The sequence below is a fragment of the Canis aureus genome, chromosome 4 (assembly GCF_053574225.1).
Source record: "Canis aureus isolate CA01 chromosome 4, VMU_Caureus_v.1.0, whole genome shotgun sequence".
In the NCBI taxonomy this organism is placed as follows: domain Eukaryota; kingdom Metazoa; phylum Chordata; class Mammalia; order Carnivora; family Canidae; genus Canis; species Canis aureus.
Genome location: NC_135614.1, coordinates 41,398,398 through 41,415,133, shown reverse-complemented (window position 1 = coordinate 41,415,133; position 16,736 = coordinate 41,398,398). Strand labels below are relative to the sequence as shown.

The 16,736-nt window shown below is 47.7% G+C and overlaps 1 protein-coding gene and 2 long non-coding RNA genes across 3 annotated transcripts; 2 read left to right on the top strand and 1 right to left on the bottom strand.

The window, feature by feature from the left end:
* The first annotated feature begins 109 nt into the window (after window positions 1-109).
* On the top strand, window positions 110-2,961 carry LOC144312617 (uncharacterized). Its single transcript, XR_013378117.1, has 3 exons — window positions 110-271; window positions 1,178-1,760; window positions 2,666-2,961. It is a non-coding gene; the product is annotated as an uncharacterized LOC144312617 (long non-coding RNA).
* On the bottom strand, window positions 2,823-5,895 carry DUSP1 (dual specificity phosphatase 1). The gene is made up of 4 exons (XM_077895521.1): window positions 5,267-5,895; window positions 4,851-4,996; window positions 4,298-4,517; window positions 2,823-3,852 (listed from the first exon to the last, which is right to left on the bottom strand). Exons 1-4 carry the CDS (start codon window positions 5,631-5,633, stop codon window positions 3,482-3,484), a joined length of 1,104 nt encoding a protein of 367 aa, XP_077751647.1. The 5' UTR covers window positions 5,634-5,895; the 3' UTR covers window positions 2,823-3,481.
* Window positions 5,896-6,320: 425 nt separating this feature from the next.
* Window positions 6,321-6,910, top strand: LOC144312618 (uncharacterized). The gene is made up of 2 exons (XR_013378118.1): window positions 6,321-6,533; window positions 6,678-6,910. It is a non-coding gene; the product is annotated as an uncharacterized LOC144312618 (long non-coding RNA).
* Window positions 6,911-16,736: the final 9,826 nt, after the last annotated feature.

Sequence of the window (16,736 nt, the reverse complement as noted above, 5' to 3'; positions counted from 1 at the left end):
GACATGACAGCTTTCCTCACAAAGGGGAAACTCCTCCGCGTTACCATGGGGATGGAGGCCACTGTATGATCACAGATTTATATAATCTTAAAGGTGTACACACCATGACGTCATCCCGGAGAGGCAGGGGAAGGGGGGCGGAAATGGACTCCAGAGGCTGCAAGTCTGAGGCAAATTAGCTATGATTTGCAAAATTCCAAGGAAAGGAGAGGATGCGGTGGAAGCGTTTGGGGTTGAAATGATCCTGATGGAAACCACAGAAAAGCATAAAGTATGCATTGATGCATCCTCTAAGGCTGGGAGGAATCATACCCATTAGATCCAGGGCATATTGGTCATTTGAGGGGTGGGAAAACTGACACCAGAACTACTAGACGTTATCAGTAATGAGGAATGGGGTCTAAATGTTCCTATACGGCCTGCTACCTGCCACGCACTTGACATCCACCAGCCTATTTCCTGCTGACACGTGAAGCAGGTTTTATTATACCAATTTACAAGTAAGGAAGCTAAGGCCCCAAAGGATAAATAAATAGCTTTTCCACCCCAGAATTATGTGGTAAAACCATGCTGATGTCTGGTTGGCTATAACATTCACCCTCTCCCCACTCCTTCAAGCTGTCTTTTGGACTGAACTAAGACTTCAGTTCCCAGTCTTCTTCTGGACCCAGGTTCCAGTCTCTGAAATGTTGGTTACTTGCTGTCTGAACCTGGACATGTCACTTCCTCTCTCTGAGCCTCAGTTTCCTCTTCTGTAAAATGGGTTTTGCTGGGCAGCCGCGGTGGCTCAGCGGTTTAGCTCTGATTTCAGCCCAGGGCGTGATCCTGGAGACCTGGGATCGAGTCCCACATCAGGCTCTCTGCATGGAGCCTGCTTCTCCCTCTGCCTGTCTCTGCCATTCTCTCTCTCTCTGTCTCTAATAATAAATAAAATCTTTAAAAAAAATGGGTATTGCTGCTAAAGTTTTAATTTGAAGGTGTATAAGACAATTAGCACAGTAGCTGGCACACAGTGCTAGCCCTAAAATTGAGAGCTATTATTACCACATTACACGTATTAAATGATGGAGTTGTCTCTATTTCAATCTATTGAGAAACAAACATTTGAATAGTTTGAACATCTTTCTCCTTATCATGAGGTTTTGTTTTTGTTTTTATTTTTTTCTTTTTCCCTAAGAAAAACAGCCAAAAGTGACATTCTCCAGAGGGCCCAAAGACCAGGAATCAGATAGATGGAGAAAGAAGGTTATCACCTCTGCTCTCCTGAGCTGGCGGGGGTGAAGCAGCTTGCACTGGGAGAAGAGAGTGCATTGTTTTCACTGGCGGCTCCCTCAGGCAGCCGCTGTATTTTTCCACTGCGTGGATCACGCTGGAGATTAATTTTGGTTCAGCCGGTGCCTGCCAAGCAGAAAGTGATGGCCTGAGCCCACGGGGAAGTCAGCCACGGCATCTGCCACGGACTTGAAGTTGCTGGTACGTTTCCACGAAAGGAGATATTTGTAATAGTAAATTTCTAGGGTTTGATAAAAACACTGGGTACAGTTTGTTTTGAAAGGCGTGAACACACTTGCCAAGGAAATGAGCTTGCCAGCTCAGGATAAGTTCTTAGAATTTAGAACACATGGATCTTTCAGGCTCTGAGACTCAAGTGGCAGATGGCGAACCAGTGGGGAAAGGTCAAGGACACTGATTGGGTGTCAAGGCCTTAAATGACCTGGCTGGACCAGGACCACTGTTCAGGGCACTACTGGAGAAGTCAAGTAAGATGTTTCCTTTTCTGCTTCCTACATCGCTTTGTCCAGAAACAACTAGAGGGGTAGAGGAGACAGGAGCTAAGGGACCAGTAATGCGAGAGCTATACTGTTATTTAATTCAACATTATAGAATGGATTATGGGTTGGTAGTCAATTACAAAAGATTTGTCCTGTACGTCAAGAGTAATAATCCAGAATCTTGCCCTAGAGCAAATCAAATTTGATTGCTTATCTTCATCAAAATTATGAAATCAGACCAGCAAGTGACCTGAAGGAAGCCAAAAATTCTAGGTGTATATACATAAAAATGCTAACATGGATGTACTCCAAAGTTTTAATGGTCAGGTTGGAGGTGGGAATTTCAGGTGATTTATGTTGTATTTGCTCACAGTGCTTTGTATTCTTTTCATAAAAATAAAGGTCTTTTCAAAGGCAAAAAAAAAAAAAAAGCACGTGAGAGAGAAGCAAGTGATAAAGTGCAAGCCACATAGAATTAGGGAACAAAACAGGATGTTGGGCCCAATTCCCCCCACTGTCACTTAGCTACGCTGGGTCTCAGCATGTCTGCTTTTGGGTCTTGCGGAGTTGTTTGGGACCAGGTAGCACATACTACCATACACATAGCAGGAACACATTTATGTCAGGTGTTTTGGAAATCCATCAGCCTCCTAATTCTAGTATAGTTCAGCAAAGAGAAGATGGCTTTTTATATTATCCTGGGTAAAGTGTTAAAGAAAAAAAGGCAACCCAAGCAAGTGGTCATTCCTTTTTGGCTCTGGAACACTTGGGCTCCCTGTGTAATATGGTAGGAAAACATGGGTGGACACCCCAGATCTGATATGAAGAGTTCAGCTGCAGTACCTGGTTTTCCATGACAGATCACTTTTCTTTTTTTTTTTTTTTTTTGACAGATCACTTTTCTACCTCTCTGCGCTACCCAGCCATCTTGGAAGGGCCACCAAGTCACAGACCAGATCCTGAGACACACATCTGTGAGACCCCTGTCCAGATGGTTTCACTCACGGGAGAGGGATTAGCTGGGGCTTCCCAAGAAATAAAGCATTGAGATTAATAGAAATGCCATAATTTATTCTGTTGTATAAAAAAGTCGTCCTTATGTAACAAAATGTCTTCTTAAAAGAAGAAATATATTATTTCAGTTCATAAATAAACATACAACTGCTGACAACTAAAAAAAAAAAAACAACACTGGTGCTTTCCATCAGTGCTGAACACAAACCTGCTTAGGATGTATTTACAGGATATTACAGTACTCAAACACAAAAAAATTGAGGTATTTGGTTCTTCTAGAAGTAGACATGGACATTTGTGAAGGCAGAGCACCTACACAAAAATAAATAAGGTATATTCTCATAGGTATGTGTCGTCAGGAATGATAATACTGGTAGGTATGTCAAGCATGAAGAGTTCCTACAAAAAACAGGAGCAAGCAAAAAGAAACTGGCTCATACAATGAGTCCTTTCTTTTCTGCCCCTTTTTGTCAGAGGGACTTGATGTACCCACTATATATTGGTCCCAAATGTGCTGAGTTCAGCAAACATCTTGATGCTACATCATCACTATGACTGCTTAGGAACCCAGTGGAACTCGGGATGAAATTAAATAAATAAGGACCAGCCCTCAGAAGCCCCTCCCCAGAGTTACTGCATTTCTCCTCAAGGAGCCTAGAGTCCCAGCGGGGTTGGAGATCACCTCCCGTGGCCTTTCAGCAGCTGGGAGAGGTCGTAATGGGGCTCTGCAGGTAGCTCAACGCACTGTTCGTGGAGTGGACGGGGATGGAGACAGGGAAGTTGAAGACGGTAGTGGTGGAGGTGCTGCGGTCCAGCACAGCCATGGCAGGGCTCCCGGCCTCTGCTGAGCAGTGTGGAGCCAGGACTTGGGACTCAAACTGCAGCAGTTGGCCCATGAAGCTGAAGTTGGGGGAAATGATGCTTCTTCTCTGCTTCACAAACTCAAAGGCCTCATCCAGCTTGACTCGGTTAGTCCTCATGAGGTAAGCGAGGCAGATGGTGGCTGATCGGGAAATGCCTGCCTGGCAGTGGACAAACACCCTTCCTCCAGCATTCTTGATGGAGTCTGGAAAACAAAGCGTGGCTGGTTACTCAAGAGCTTAGGGGTACAACCCCAACCCCAGGCATAGGGTGCCTAAGAATTATGTGTGTCCTGTCCAGAGAACCACAAGCCAGCACACAGTGCTCTGTGGAGGCAACGAGGGCATGTGCAAAAAATAGCATGGGATTTAAACCAAGACCAGGCATCTCCACAAAGCAGAAGTGATCCTGGACGGGAAGTCGGTTCAAACTTTCTGAGCCTCAAAAAAAAAAAAAAAAAAAAAAAAAAACCTTTCTGAGCCTGTTTGCTAATTTGTTAAATGGGACTTTGCAGGGACGGCTGCCTGCACCAACTTATTGAATGTATGGAGAAAGCTCAGGCGGAGGTCATTTTAGTCCTTGCCACAGAGTTGGGCTCAGTGACTAAAATGTGGAAGCAAGGCAGAAGTCCCAGGCATCTGTCCATTTACCTATGAAGTCAATAGCCTCGTTGAACCAGGAGCTGATGTCCGCCTTATGGTTGTCTTCCACGGGGATGCTCTTGTACTGGTAGTGACCCTCAAAATGATTGGGACAATTGGCTGAGACGTTGATCAAGGCAGTGATGCCCAAGGCGTCCAGCATGTCTTTGCGGGAAGCATGATAGGCACTGCCCAGGTACAGAAAGGGGAGGATCTCCACCGGGCCACCCTGAAATCCAGAAATATCCAACACTGGTCAGGTTTTGCTCAAAGTCAATGCCCACACCCACAAAAACTCCCTGCTGGAAAAGTCAGTTTCAGATACCGGGTGAATTCAGCCCTGTTGTTGGAGCATAAACAAGTAGGGGGCTAAATCCATTTGCCTCAAGTTCATTTCTGTAGTGCCAGCAGTTAGACTCCGCTCCATCAGACCGCTTAACCGCGGGATAAACTACTAGCCCCGCGTCCTGTCCCTTACAAACCAGCAAGTTACTTTGTATATTGTCCCTAGCACCGCTCTTCCAGCTGTTCTTTACCCCCTCTGGCACGGTCCCCTACTAACCTGGTCATAGAGTGGGGTGCTGCAAGAACTGCACCCGGATTCGGTGCTGTCAGGGACGCTAGTACTCAGAGGAAGGCTGAGCCCCATGGGGGTCGACTGTTTGCTGCACAGCTCCGGGCAGGAAGCTGAGAAAGCTTCATAGCCTCCTGGGAAGACAAAGAGACACAGTTGTTTCCATTAGCATCCTCGGGGACAGGGCACCTTCATCCAACACCCCCGCCCGCCCACCCGGGCTCAAGTTTTACCCCGCAGAGGCCCAGGCAAGTCTTTGTTCTTAAAGCGGAACAAAGCCCAGGACAAGTCCCCGGAACAGGGCTCGGGCGCCCGCGCGCTCCAGGCGGAGCGGCCCGCAGGGGCTGGGGGACGGCCGGCGCGGGGCGCGGGGCGCGGGGCGCGGGCGCCTCCGGGGGCCGTACCTTTGAGGAAGAAGACTCGCGCGGCGCGCGCCTCGCGGCAGAGCGCGCCCGCGGCCAGGGCCAGGGTGCCGTCGCGCTTGGCGCCGTCCAGGGCGGCGCTGCGCTCGTCCAGCAGCACCACGGCGTGGTAGGCGCCGGCCAGCAGGCGGCCGCGCAGCTCGGCGTTGGGCACGATGTGCTCCAGGCCCATGGCGCCCTTGGCCCGGCGCCGCACGATGGTGCTGAAGCGCACGTTGACGGAGCCGGCGATGTGGCCCGCGTTGAAAGCGAAGAAGGAGCGGCAGTCCAGCAGCAGGCACTGCGCCGCGCGCTCCCGGAGCAGCGTCCGCAGGCCTCCGGCGTCCAGGGCGCCCACGTCCATGACCATGGCCGGCCCTAGCGCCCCCAGCGTGCCGCACTGTCCGCGGGGCTCTGTCCTCGGAAGCCAAGGGCAGGGCAGAGGCTTTCGAGGAAAAGCCCGACCCTGCTTCTCTCTGTGCGGGACCCCAAACTGCCCTAAGACTGCGCGAGGGGGCGTCGTGCGGGGCCCTCGGCCGCCTCGGCGTCTCTGCTGCTCCCCCGACTGCCCCTCCGGCCCCGGCCACACTCCGCACAGCCCAGCGTCCTTCGCAGCGAGCTCGGCCCGGGGGGACGCGTTTATATGTGGCCTCTCTGGGGGCGGGGCGGGGCGGGGCGGGGCGGGGCGGGGCGGGCGCGCAGGGGGAGGGGAGTTGTTTGTTTGAATGGCGGTCACGTGGCCCGCGGTGACGTCACCCGCCCTGCCCGGCTTGGCGCCGGCGGAGCCAGAGGCGAAGACGTCATCGGCCTCGGAGCGGGATCCGCTGGCCGCCGGCTGGCTCGGGCCCCGGTCCGGCCGTCCGGCCTGCGCCTGCCGGGTCTCCGAGGATCCGGCCTGCGCCGCTCTCCGGGCCCAAGGGGAGCAGAGGTGGCGGGCGCGCTGCCAGCCAAGAGCTGGCCTCCGGGATCCGAGCGGCTGGCTGGGGGAGGGGGCGGCAGGCCGCGGCCTCCCCCCCCGCCCCCGCCCGCGCCGCCGCCGCCGCCGCCCCCCCGAGTGGGAAGGGGCTTCCTGCGCTTTTGCATACACGTGTGCCCCCTTTCGCTCATTTCCTCGTCACGCGTAGGCGCGGAAAATCAGGTTCCCCAGAAGCGATTTACTTCACCCGGTGTCACAATGCTGGGGGTGGGGGGACAGAGAGGAACCTGAGATGAGGGTGGGAGAAACTGTAATAAGTTTGCCCATGGAATGTGCCTATTAAGGACAACCGAGGTGAGCCGGGGTGAGGTTCAGGGGAGTGTTCTCTCCTTTCCCAGACTTGCTCTCCTGTTACTTAAGGGAAACATTTAACAAGTAAAGTGCCTTCCAGTCGAACCCCGCTGGGGTAAGTGATCCCTAATCATGTCGTTCCTATAGGACTTTGAGCCGAGAAAGGCGGGTCTGTAAGGGGAATGAAGTCGCAAATGTCGGGGCTGAAGGTGCCGTCGTGGATTGCGGGGTTCCGCGTTAGAGGAGGCGACACCCCTCCCCCGGCGTGGCTCGACAGCGCCCTCCAGGGGTCACCGGGCGTGTTTCTGGCCACGTTCGCTTAAAGACCGGTTGAGCTGCTCCATCTCTCTAGTCCATAAATACTGTGTGGATGTCTACTATGCGCTGGCCTCAGGGGCTTCGATCCCCACGCCCTGACTCTCGCCATCTATGTGGGTTGGATTCGAAATCCAGTCCTACGTGGCTTTAGGAGTCCATGGGTGACGTTTGGGAAGACCCCGAGCGGCCCCTCGCGCGCCGAGTCCGAGGGCGGGCCTCCGGGGCGGGGGAGGGCGGGGGAGGGCGGCGCCGACGTGCTAGGTACACAAACATAAATATTGCGCCATCCGGCCAGGGTGCAGAGTCAGGAACATTCTGCGGTTTCTTCCCCTCTCCGCGGGCAGGGGGGATGGGATGGGGATTTCAAGGACCCTGTGTCGTTGAGTTGGGGACTGTATCACCAGCGCAACTTCTGCATTTGCCTTGTTTAGCTTCTGTGTTCAGACACGCTCAAACTTTCTGCCTACATTCTAGAATAAAGTTCAGGACTGAGTGCTTTTTCTTAAGGGCGTTTTCTACCTTTAGGTGAACATTAAGGACTGCAAAAAGGTCCTCCAGATAATGGAAACACTCTCCCTGTATCTTTAAAAAGAAAAAAAGAAATCTTTGTTTATACTACTTACTCAGCTGAGGAACTCAACATATTTTTTGCATTGAATCATAAAATGTTAGTTACAGCTGCTGACTTTTCACAGCATACCAACTTGATCTGCCCCCCCCCTTTTTTTAAACCAAGTGCATTCATCATATCTTCCCTACCCACATTAAAAAAAAATTTTTTTTTTTTTTACACATCTAGTATAGTGGTGGTGGCACAGTCTGGTCCTGGAGTCAGGTGTCTGCTGAGCTCTGTGGGGTTTTCCTCTTTATTCTTTTCTGGAAAGGGCATTGTTTCTCCCCCCCCCCCCCCCCCCCCCCGCCCCCCATGCTGTTATTTTGTTTCTGGGTAATGGCAGGCTAATCTCTTTCCCTATTGAGCCTCTAAAATCAACATCTGTAGAAAGGGTTTGCAACTGCCTACTTTATGGAGGGTTTGAGGCCCAAGTGAGAGATGGTAAGTGGAAGGAACCCAGACCTTACCTTACCCTACCCCTTCCCATTGTGATTCACTAAATCTCTTGGTTTTCCCCTTCGCAGCAAGCAGTTCTTATATCCTCATGCCACTGGGTGTTTAAGGGTCTGGCATCAAGGCACTGGTAGGTGTGGTTGGGATGGGACAGAGGCACAGTTCAGGAAGAGGTCTCTCCTTGACACCAACTAACACAATGGCTTGGGTAAGGGGTTTGGTGGTCAGGGTGTAGCCACTGAAGACCCCAGTCTAGGTAGTGGAGATGCTGCTGCTGGCTAAAGTTTGAGTCACAGAGAGGCCTAACGTAATCTGGTCTATGGTGATGGGAATAGGACTGAAAATGTGGGCCTGGCGGGCAGAGGTATGAAGAGCATGAATCAATCAGCGGATACAAGTTGGGAGAGAACTGTGCCTTTCTGACCTGGGTTCTTTCCAATTTAAGATGTGCTTAAAATTAAACCCAGAGGCAATGGGAGGTAGTAGGGAGGGTTTGAACTCAGAAGGCCTGGCCTGGACTCCCCACCCTCAATGTGTGGCCTCGAGTAAAGTCACTTCCCCTTGCTGAGCCTCCACTCTTCTTCCTGTGATGGCAGGAATGACAAGTACCCTGGGACCGTGAGGGACTCCATGTAGCCAGGGATGGCATTACCCTACAAGCCCTGTCCAAATCCTTCCCTCAGACTGGATTTTTGGATCTGTCCTGGGGTCACAGGAGAAAGGGTGGCACTCTCACAGATTACAGTCAGAAAGTGGCCCCAGCTCACTGTCTACTCTGCGAGCTTAGGCAAGCAGCTTAACATATGTGAGCTTTGGTTTCCCCATTTGTTAATTTGGAATCCTGTCCATCTAGAACTAAGCAAGAATATGTGTGAGAGAGGGCCTGGGTGGGTCACACCCAGAATGGGTGCTCTCAGGAGGGGGAGCTGGCTCCTGCAGGTCATGTTGTCTTTCAGAATCCACAGGCCTTTAACAGTGCAGTATGGCAGCTCCTGCCTTCACTCAGTACCCTCCGTGACTCCTTTCCCACCAGACCCAAAGTATACCACCCCGGCCTCCCCCATCCCTCCGGCCCAGCCCCACAGTACCGTCATTGAACTCTCTTACTCTCTCAGCAAACTCCATGAGCCTGCGTGCTCACCCCCATACCTTTGCTCACACTGATCCCCCCGCCCCCACCAGGATGCTGTCCCCTCTGGGCTCAGCCATATCTTTCTGATCCTCCAAGACCCAGACAAAGTGGCATCTCCATGGAGCCTTCCCTGGTTTCTCCAACTTCTCCTGCCCTTCGGTCCTGGAGGACTTTGGCCAAACATTCCGATTATGTAAAAGTGTCTTTGATCCTTATCTCACCCTCCCTGAGTTACTGGAGGGCAGGGATTGTTTTTCTCATCTTTGGACCTCCACACCCTACTACCTGGGATGAAGCCATGGCATATGGTAGGTTTGTAATCTGTGGCATTGTGGCAGAACGCTTTAAAAGCATACCAGGGGCAGCCCGGGTGGCTCAGCGGTTTAGCGCCGCCTTCAGTCCAGGGCGTGATCCTGGAGACCTGGGATGGAGTCCGACGTGGGGCTCCCTGCATGGAACCTGCTTCTCCCTCTGCCTGTGTCTCTGCCAATCTCTCTCTCTCTCTGTCTCTCTGTCTCTCATGAATAAATAAAATTTTTAAAATCTTAAAAAAAAAAAAGCATACTGTCGAAAAGTATACAAAGAAAAAGGGTCAGGAATGGTCATTTATTAAGCATCTCCCCTGTGCCAGCTGCATTACAGTATCACCCAAAGAACTAATCACTGACCCTGTGAGGTGGTGGTTCTCCCCATTTTATAGGCAAGGAAACAGGCTCAGAGAGGGAATGCGCCCAAGCACATGATTATACAGCTAGTAATGCTAGTAATCATCAGACACAGATCCAAAGCCTGGCTCTGTCTCACTGAGAGACAGAGCAGGGCCCAGGCCTCCTGCCATAGGAACCACTCTATTAAGGCCTCTGCCTGTGCAGGTCCCATTCCAGGCAGTGCTGGCTGAAGTCTCTGACTCCCTGCTTGCCTGGAGCTCTGCTCACTGGGCAGAAGGGTCCCTGGCAACTGTCCCGGAGGGACCCTGAACCTCTTAGGACCCCTGAGTCAGGCCCTGGTGTCCCTACTGCCCAAAGTCACTCCCAAGTGGCCCCAAGTCAACTTGGGAGTTGGGTGAGTCACAGGTGGGGACCACTTAACCCATCTTGAGGGGCTGGCAAGGGGCGACTTCACCCTCCATGCCCAGAAAGTTAGGACAGAGCCAGCTCCTCTTGCACAATCCCGACAAACAAATACCAGGGTCAGGCCTGAGAGGGCCTGCAGAGCTGCATGCTCTGCATCAGCCCCCTCCTTTGAGAGACAAGGGCCCAGAAAGATTAGGCAATCTACCCAAAGTCACACAGTGTTCAGAACATTCTAACTTTAGTCAGCATTGTGAGAGCTGTGTGTTCAAAACCCATAAGCATTTATCTTTGGAGGGTGGGGTTACTTTCATTTTCTTCCTTATAACTCTGTGTGGTTTGCATTTTTCATCATAAATGTGGAACTGTTGTAATGAGAGCAAAAAGTTAAAAACATTAGAAGGCAACCATATTTAGGGTCAACCATATTCACCTTATTTAGGGTAACTTGTTAAAGACAAGTTACGGAGTTAGACTGCCTGGGTTAGAATCCCAGCTTGACCACTCATCAGCTGTGTATCCTTGGGCAAGTTACTTTACCTCTCAAAGACTGTTTCCTCATGTGTAAAATGAGGATAATAGCATCTTGTACCACCTCACACATTCAGAATGGCTAAAATGAACAAGTCAGGAAATGACAGATGCTGGCGAGGATGTGGAGAAAGGGGAACCCTCTTATACTGTTGGTGAGAATGCAAGCTGGTGCAGCCACTCTGGAAGACAGTATAGAGGTTCCTCAAAAAGGTGAAAATAGAGCTACCCTACAATCCAGCAATTACGTCACTGAGTATTTACCCCAAAGATACAAATGTAGTGATGCGACGGGGCACCTGCACCCCAATGTTTATAGCATTAATATCCACAATAGCCAAATTATGGAAAGAGCCCAGATGTCCATTGATAGATGGATGAATGGATAAAGAAGATGTGGTATATACACATAGAATGGAATATTACTTAGCCATCAGAAAATGAAATCTTGTTATTTGCAAGGACGTAGATGGAACTAGAGGACATTATGCTATGTCCATCAGAGAAAGACAATTATCTATAGGCTCTCACTCATGTGGAATGTAAGAAAACAGAGGATCATAGGTGAAGAGAGGAAAAATAAAACAAGACGAAATCAGAGACAAACCATATAAGACTCTTAATCATAGGAAACAAACTGAGGGTCGCTGGAGGGGAGGGGATGGGGAGATGGGGTTACTGGGGAATGGGCATTAAGGAGGGCACATGGTGTCGTGAGCACTGGCTGTTATATAAGACTGATGAATCACTGAACTCTATCTCTGAAATTAATAGTACATCCTATTTTAATTAATTGAATTTAAGTAAAAAAATTTTTTTAAATGTTCATCATTAAAAAAATAAAATTAAGCATCAGGTGTTAAAAAAAAAAAAAAAGCATCTTGTGGGGCCAATATGAAGAGCATATGGGACAGGGATCAGTAAACTACAGTCTCTGACCCAAATCAAGCCCATTCCCTCTTTTGGTACTACCCACAAGCTGGGAATGGTATTTACATGTTAAATGGTTGTGGGAAAAATCAAAAGAAGAATAATACCCTGTGTGACACTTGAAAGTTGCATGAGATTCAAATCCTCTTGTTCATCAATAAAGTTTTATTGGGACATACCCACACATATGGTTTACGTATCCCCTGTGTCTGCTTTCACACTGCGATGGGAGGTGAGTAGTTGTGACACTTTATGCTTCACAAAGCTTAAGGTGTTTACTTCTGTCCTTTTATAGGAAAAGTTTGCCAACCTCTGATATGAGATCATGAATGAAAAGCACTTTAGAATAATGCCTGACACAGAGTGTTTAGTAAACTTTATTATTAATATGTGGATATTTATAAACTCTTCTTACCCTAGGATGTGTTTAAAAGCAGTAATTGTTGAGGTGCATGGGTGGCTCAGTCAGTTAAGCATCCACATCTTGATTTCAGCTCAGGTCATGATCTCAAGGTCATGAGATTGGGCTCTACACTGGGCGTGGAGCCTGCTTAAGATTTTCCCGTGCTCTCTGCCCTCTGTCTTACCTCTTCTACTCTCTCTCTCTCTCCCCCTCTTTAAAAAAATAAATATAAGTAAAAGCAGTAATTGTTTATATGTTTCATTGAGTGTAAGGCACGTTTTTTTATATTTTAGCATTCCTCAAAGTGGAATGTGACTTACAATCAGAGGCATATCACAGTTAGTCGACATAGTTAATTGGTAGCATTTTTCTTTTTTAATGGTGCATAGATTAATGAAAGGGCCTTAAAACTGCTGACCTCTTATATCCAGTAGAATACAGTACAGTAACAGGTTTAAGATGGACAGGAATTACTGCATGCATTCAATTAACAAACATTCTGACAGGGACATACTTGTTAATAAACACGTACAACCCAGGTGCTAAGGGCTAGGGGTACAGATGGAGGAGGCCAAAAACAGGACTCCTACTCAGCTAGGAGAAGGTTATGAGGGAAAGATGCCCAAAGGAGGCATGTCTAACTGGAGACAGAAGGACTGATGTAGAATAGAAATGTCTGGATGAAATGCCTCTGAGAGGTGGGCTTTGATTATTGACCACTTCCCTCTGGGAGCCTCAGTTTCCTCCCCCTGAAAAATGGGACAGCAGTAACCTCAAGATACCAGCTCTCAGATTTGCTGTGAGACCAGATGAAGCCCCAGCAGCCTGTGTGAACAGTGTCCATGGCTGATCATTTTTGTCTTTCCCACTAGCTTGGGAGCAGGGACGTGGCTTCTTGCCTCTCTTGGCCCTCAGCATATACCTCAAAGCAGGTTTATTGAACAAACATATGAAGATGAGCCCAGGAGCTCAGGAGGGGGACCAGGAAGTAGCAGGGCCTCTATGACTCAGGCAGGCCTGTCCCTGAACCAAGGACACAGTCTGCCAACATAGCCCCAAGCCACGCCCGGGGCTGCCAGGGGAACTGACGCCATAGTGAGAAATGACACCTTTCTGTTGTTAGTTAATTTCTTTTAGACAGAGTATGAATTGAGACATAATTTCCTTTTCATAATTAGAAAACACTAATTAACGTTGGAGGGAGCAAATGAGATCATGGTTGGTCTACTCCAAACCTCCCTAAAAGAAGGAAGGGAAAGTTGTCTGGAGTATGTTCAGAGTCATAGGTGAAGACTCAAGATTGGTAGATCACACGTTTGTCTTTGTGGGTAAATTATTTAGGGGCAATTATTGATAATCATTGCCAATCTCTGTTGAGCACTTGAGCTGGGCCTGGTCCTTTGCCAAGTGCTTTATATTCATTTCCCTGTATGGCCATGACACTAACCTGTCAGACAGGTCCTACTACCACCCTCATGTGAAGAAATAGAGGAACACAGGCCCAGAGAAGTTAACTAACATATCCGAAGGCACACAGCAAGCAAGTGGCTCAGCTGGATGCCTCATACTCATTCTCTTTAGTCCTTTGTCCTTATCTTTCCCCAGCACACAGGGGGTGTGTCATGAGGGTGGTGTGTTACACTATTTCACTGTTTATTTCTTGGGTTGGTGACTTTTAGGGGGCCAGTTCTAGGTTCCAAAGGAAAGGGAAGAGAAAATATGCCCCAGACTTGGGCTTTCTGCCTAGCCCTCCCTGACTCACTGAGCCACATTGCACAAATGACTCATTCATTGGCTTTTACCTCAATGGGTTTGGCCACCCATTGAGAATGAAGTCACACCTCCAGCTTTCCAATGCATTCATTGGCTCAGTCATCCAACTTCAGGCAGGCAAGAAACAGGACTTGCTGGGCTTGCTTAGGGTCAGGGGTAGGAAAGCATACAAATTCTTCACCATGTCCTGAAGTTGTGACTAGACTGCTCACTTCTGGCCTAAGAGATCCTCCAAGGGGCCTGTAGTAGGCTGCTAGGACTGCTGTAACAAAACACAACTAGCCCACTGGATTTATTTTAAATTTTAGTTTTATTTTTTTAAAGACTTTATTTATTCATGAGAGACACACAGAGAGAGGCAGAGATATAGGCAGAAAGAGAAGCAGGCTCTTCACAGGGAGCTGGATGTGGGACTTGATCCTGGACCCTGGAATCATGACCTGAGCCAAAGGCAGAAGCTCAACCCTGAGCCACCCAGGCGTCCCATAGCCCACTGGATTTAAAAAAAAAAAAAAAAAATTGTTTCACAGTTTTGGAGGCCAGAAGTCTGAGACCAAGGTACAGGAAAGGTTGGTGCCTTTGAGGGCCAGGAAGGAGAATCTGTCCCATGCTTTTGTCCTAGTGGCTGGTGGCTTGTTCACAGTCTTTTGGTGTTCCTTGGCTTGCAGGAGCACCATCCTGACCTCTACCTTCATCTTTACGTGGTGTTCTCTCTGGGCTCATGTCTATGTCCAAAGTTCCCCTTCATATAGTGGCACCAATCATATTGGATTAGAGCCTAACCTAATGACCTCATTTTAACTTAATTACCTATGTAAAGACGTTCTTTCCAAATAAGGTCACATTCTGAGGTACTAGTGGTTAGGGTGTCAGTATATCTTTTGGGAGGGACACAACTCAATCTATTAACATGTGCCCCCCACAAAAGCCTCCTGATAACATGTTCTTGGATCAGATGTCTCAATAAAGATGTCCATTTGGCCCAGGTAAATATATCCATTTCACATGATCTTCATGAAAATATTGAGGATGTTTTTTTTTTTTTTTTTCCTGAGGATGGTTTTTACATTTTTTTTTCTTGGAGTTAAAAGAGGTGATCCTGGAGTTGATGTGAAATGATAAATAATGAAGAATAGCTAAGAAAACTAAAAAGGGCAGTGGGGTGGAGGTAAGCCCTACCAGATATTTTTAAATGCCATAAAGTCCTATAATTAAAATAGTATAGCTAGGAACATGAATAGCCAGATAGAGTGGAAACAGAATAGAAAATGAAACAGAATAGAAAATCCAGAAATTTGCCCAACTACATATGGAAGTTTGATGTATGACCAAAGTGGCATCCCAAATCACTGAGATGTGATGAACTATTAAATAAGTGATCCTAGGACAATTGCATAGCCATTTCGAAAAAAAGGTAAAAGTGGACCCATACCTCACCAAACACTAAATACCAAATGAACCAGAGATTTAGAATTTTTATTTTTATTTTTAAAATAGTTGTCATTTATTCAAAAGAGAGAGAGAGAGAGTACAGGAGCACAAGTAGGGGGGACGGTCAGAGGAAGAGAAAGAAGCAGACTTCCCATCTAACAAAGAACCTGAATCTGGGCCAATCCCAGGACCCTGGGATGACAGCTCTAGCCAAAGGCAGTTGGTTAACCACTTAACCTACTGAGCCACCCAGGTGCCCTGAGATTCAGATTTTTAAAATGAAACCTTACAACTTGTGGGTGAAAACATGAAGAGATTCCTTTACAACCCAGGAGTGAGGAAAGCCTTTCAATTTAGGAATCAAAATTCAGAAATAATAAAAGAAAAGTTTGATGGGGGGGGGGGCAAAAAAAAAAAGAAAAGTTTGATGAATTCAACTACATAAAATCAAAGTAAAATTTTTCAAAAAAGCTTTTCATAAAAAAAAAAAAAAAGGCTTTTCATGGTGAAAACAAACAAAAAACCACCATAAGCAAAGTTACCAAATGCAAATGGAAGACAAATCTGTAACTTAAAGACAAAGAGTAATTTCCCCAATATATAAGGAGTGATTAGAAGTAGCAATGAAAAAACCAAAAATATGATTTTAAAATGGACAAAAGCCATGAGCAGATAGATCACAGGAAAAGAATTGCAGAAGGCCCCTGAACATGTTAAAAAATGCTCACTCATCATCATAACAAGAGGCCAGAAAATTATAATTACACTGAGAGATTCTCATCTATCAGATTGGCAAAAATCCAAAATTTGATAGCACCCTCTGCTGAGACAAGGGAAATTTGACCATGGGCTGGTTGTTAGATGATATTATGGAATTATTAATTTTGGTGGTGGCTTAGGAACATATCTTATTCTTAAAAGATGCACGCTGAAGAATTTAGCAGTGAAAGATCATGATGTTAGTAACTTGCTCTAAATGTTCAGCAGAAAACACAAATCGGCAAGACAATGGCAAACCATTAACAGCTATTGAGTCTGTGCTGCAGGTAGAAGGGTGTTCATGAATGGTAGGCGTCCTACCTTTCTGTATGCCTGCAGTTTTTCATCATGAAAGTTGGGGTCCAGTTGCATGGCCTCTAGGTGAACTCCGGGTGAAGTGGAAGCTTCAGTGAAAGCAGCCAGCTCAGCTGAGGCGGTAATAATTGTTAACATGATCTAATGCTTACTGTGGGGGCCAGGCAGTATTTCAACAGCCAACTCATTAATCTTCATATTGTCCTCATGAGGAGGTTCCCATTTACAGATGAGGAAACCAAGCCCTCAGCGATCTGGTAACTGTCAAATCCATGGAGCTTTGTACTCCCCCAGCTCTCCTGATGGCTTTTCAACTGATACATATGCCAGACCCTGAGAATCATTAATAGGGCGTGGAGAAACAGCCTTAAATCGGACTAAGTTATTAAATTGGACCGAGTTATTTTACCTAATGAGTCATCCAAAGAGTTAACGAGGATCTTCCTGATGTATCTTACAAGCACTAGCTATTTTTCAG

Bases quoted from the DNA above. Each gene is read 5' to 3' on its own strand.
- DUSP1 (XM_077895521.1), bottom strand. From the start codon at position 5,633: ATGGTCATGGACGTGGGCGCCCTGGACGCCGGAGGCCTGCGGACGCTG. The intron at 4,518-4,850 runs GTTAGTAGGGGA...TCTGGATTTCAG, and splicing joins GCACCCCACTCTATGACCAG to GGTGGCCCGGTGGAGATCCT. The intron at 3,853-4,297 runs GTAAATGGACAG...TTTGTTTTCCAG, and splicing joins CGAGGCTATTGACTTCATAG to ACTCCATCAAGAATGCTGGA.